Here is a 3,809-nt window from a genome sequence, read left to right as displayed (position 1 = left end):
TCCTTCTTCTCATCCTTCTCCTTCTTCTCATCCTTCTCCTTCTCCTTCTTCTCATCCTTCTCCTTCTCCATCTTCTCATCCTTCTCCTTCTCCATCTTCTCATCCTTCTCCTTTTCCTTCTTCTCATCCTTCTCCTTCTGCTTCTCCTTCTCCTTCTTCTCATCCTTCTCCTTCTCATCCTTCTCCTTCTTCTCATCCTTCTCCTTCTTCTCATCCTTCTCATCCTTCTTCTCATCCTTCTCCTTCTTCTCATTACTTCTCATCCTTCTCCTTCTTCTCATCCTTCTCCTTCTCCTTCTTCTCATCCTTCTCCTTCTTCTCATCCTTCTTCTCATCCTTCTCCTTCTCCTTCTTCTCATCCTTCTCCTTCTTCTCATCCTTCTCCTTCTCCTGCTTCTCATCCTTCTCCTTCTCATCCTTCTTCTCCTCATCCTTCTCCTTCTCCTTCTTCTCATCCTTCTCATTCTCCTTCTTCTCATCCTTCTCCTTCTCATCCTTCTCTTTCTTCTCATCCTTCTCCTTCTTCTCATCCTTCTCCTTCTCCTTCTTCTCCTCATCCTTCTCCTTCTTCTCATCCTTCTTCTCCTCATCCTTCTCCTTCTTCTCATCCTTCTCCTTCTCATCCTTCTCCTTCTCCTTCTTCTCAACCTTCTCCTTCTCATCCTTCTCCTTCTCCTTCTTCTCATCCTTCTCCTTCTCCTTCTTCTCATCCTTCTCCTTCTTCTCATCCTTCTCCTTCTCCTTCTCTTTCCTCATCTCCAAGGGCATTTAAATTAAAGGTACAGTGTTCTGCACTAATTTAAAGGCTCTCTGAAGCCTAGAAACCCTTTTTATAAGTCATCTTCGTAGCGAAGAAATTCGCATCGAATCGAATTTCACACTGGAATTCGCCGAATCAGCCGAATCAAATTTTGAGAAATTCGCTCATCTCTAATTATATTAGTCTTTGATTGGTCATTTCCACACGAAAACAATCTCCGTCATGGTATACGTGTGATCTTCTTCCAGGCCTTATCTTTTAGGAAAACATTCTTTTGTCTTCCAAATCACACGGTGGGAGGGGGGCAGTGTGTGTGAGCAGACATTTCTTAAGCAAGGATTTCTTATAGTACCACAAAGCCCAGCAGGCAGAAAATATTCACACAACATATGTATTAAAGTATAAAAGTAAATATTTATAAAACGTATAGAAATAGCGTATATATATATATATTCACTAGGAAACAAAATAGTCATTTTACCAAATCCATCACAGTGAATCCTATGAACAAAGTACAAGTCACAGCCCAGCCTCGCCTTGTGTAGGAGGAAGTGACACCTCCCAGCTGCATTCTTCCCCGGTGTCAGAGACTTTCATTTCTCCTGTCAGCGATGGCATCTGCTAATCTGAGAGCCGAACTGGAATGTTCCTTCTGTCTGAACATTTATACAGATCCTGTAAACCTGAGATGTGGACACAACTTCTGCCGGGTCTGTATTGATCGTGTTCTGGATGCGCAGGAGGGGTCTGGAGAATATTCCTGTCCTGAATGCAGACAGAAGTTTCCGGATCGTCCTGCACTGCACAGGAACATAACACTGCGTAACATAGTGGGGAATTTCCTGTCTGCTCAGCCTGATCAGGAGGAGTCCGGGGTCTTCTGTACTCACTGTGTGGACTCTCCTGTACCTGCTGTTAGATCCTGTCTGCTCTGTGAGGTTTCTCTGTGTGATAAACACCTGAAAGTCCACAAAAAGTCCCCAGAACACATCTTATGTGACCCCACCTTGTCCATGGAGAGCAGGAAATGCTCCGTCCATAAGGAAGTCTTGAAGTATTTCTGCACTAAAGATAATATCTGTATCTGTGTGTCCTGCACATTGGCTGGAGAACATCGAGGACACCAGGTGGAGATGCTGGATGAGGCTTCTGAGAAGAAGAAGGAGACACTGAGGAATGTTCTGCAGAAACTTCTGACAAAGAGAGAGGAGATAGAGGAAAGAGTCCAGAGTCTGCAGGAACACAGGAGGAAAGTAGAAGAAGAAGAGGCTGGTGACACCGAGAGAGTCACTGCCCTGTTTATAGATCTCAGGAGATGTCTGGAAGACCTGGAGAAGAGAGTCCTGAGGGAAATCTCCGGGAGGGCAGAGCGGGTCTCCATCTTCATCCGGGATCTGGAAATAAAGAAGGAGGAGCTGTCCAGGAAGATGCGTGACATTGAGGAGCTGTGTAACATGACGGATCCACTGACTGTCCTACAGGAATCAGACACAGGTGACTTGTGTGATACTGAGGATGGAGATAATGAGGACAGAGAGAGACATGAGGAACTCCTCCATGATGGAGGGGGGCTGGATGTGGCTGGGATATCACACACATTACACACATTATCTGATATAATAACAGAGGGAAATGTATCCTTCTATATACAGGGAGCTGAGGACATATTACTGGATGGAAACACAGCTCATAATATTCTACATATATCAGATGACAGGAAAACTGTATCCAGGTCAGATAGAAACCAGAATCGTCCAGAAACACCAGAGAGATTTCAGTATTGTCCTCAGGTGTTGAGCAGTCGGAGTTTCTCCTCAGGGAGACATTACTGGGAAGTAGATGTTGGGGGGTCAGATGGATGGGGAGTCGGGATGTGTTACCCCAGTATAGACAGGAGAGAATTGCAGTCAGTGATTGGATATAATAACAAGTCCTGGGGTTTGTACAGGAATGGTGATCAGTGTGGGGTGAGACATGACAGTAAAGAGACCCTCTTACCCCCCAATCCCCCCAGCACCAGAGTCAGGATATATCTGGATTATGAGGCCGGGCGGATCTCCTTTTATGATCTGTGTGACCCGATCCGACACCTCCACACCTTCACCACCACCTTCACTGAGCCCCTCCATGCCGGGATAGGTGTATGGGGAGGTTGTATAAAGATCTGTGGGGGGAATCGGGGAAAGTGAGAACTCCTCCCAGAGTGGTGACATCACAGGGAGGGGGGACGGGATTGGTGGAACATTCAGCCAATAGTCCTGCAGTGTTTTCTATGATCCATATATTACTGTGAGACGTCTCTATTTCTCCCTCACAGATGTCTATGATTGGCTGGAAGAACTGTCCAATTATAGTGAAGGCTTTTCTCTATTGGTCAGCGAGGAGCATGTGATCTATCTATCTATCTATCTATCTATCTATCTATCTATCTATCAGGGGCAGACTGACCATTCGGGAATTCTGTTATATACAGGGAATAGTCAGTGTACAGATATCAGTGTTATATACAGGGAATAGTCAGTGTACAGATATCAGTGTTATATACAGGGAATAGTCAGTGTACAGATATCAGTGTTATATACAGGGAATAGTCAGTGTACAGATATCAGTGTTATATACGGGGAATAGTCAGTGTACAGATATCAGTGTTATATATAGGGAATAGTCAGTGTACGGATATCAGTGTTATATACAGGGAATAGTCAGTGTACGGATATCAGTGTTATATACAGGGAATAGTCAGTGTACAGATATCAGTGTTATATACAGGGAATAGTCAGTGTACAGATATCAGTGTTATATACAGGGAATAGTCAGTGTACGGATATCAGTGTTATATACAGGGAATAGTCAGTGAACGGATATCAGTGTTATATCTGTACACTGACTGTCCCCTATATATTACACCAGGGGCAGACTGACCATTCGAGAACTCGAGCACTGCCTGAGGGCCCGGCGTCAGTAGGGGGCCCCATGAAATGCCCCTGGTACCTTTTTATTGGCTTTTTTTGAGTGTGGGCGGGGACACAGGGGCCCCATGATCCCCTAT

General features: G+C 44.9%; 1 protein-coding gene across 1 annotated transcript; it reads left to right on the top strand.

Moving 5' to 3' along the window:
- Positions 1-1,371: 1,371 nt before the first annotated feature.
- Positions 1,372-3,336, top strand: LOC149457340 (E3 ubiquitin/ISG15 ligase TRIM25-like). The gene has a single exon (XM_089683867.1). The coding sequence runs from the start codon at positions 1,372-1,374 to the stop codon at positions 2,947-2,949; it is 1,578 nt and encodes a 525-aa protein (XP_089539993.1). The 3' UTR covers positions 2,950-3,336.
- The last annotated feature ends 473 nt before the right edge of the window (positions 3,337-3,809 follow it).

Source organism: Staurois parvus, unplaced genomic scaffold (assembly GCF_062004578.1).
Source record: "Staurois parvus isolate SC_StPar_1 unplaced genomic scaffold, SC_StPar_1.0 ptg000325l, whole genome shotgun sequence".
NCBI lineage: Eukaryota > Metazoa > Chordata > Amphibia > Anura > Ranidae > Staurois > Staurois parvus.
Note: the sequence above shows the minus strand (reverse complement) of the source record. Positions and strands in the feature narration are given on the sequence as shown.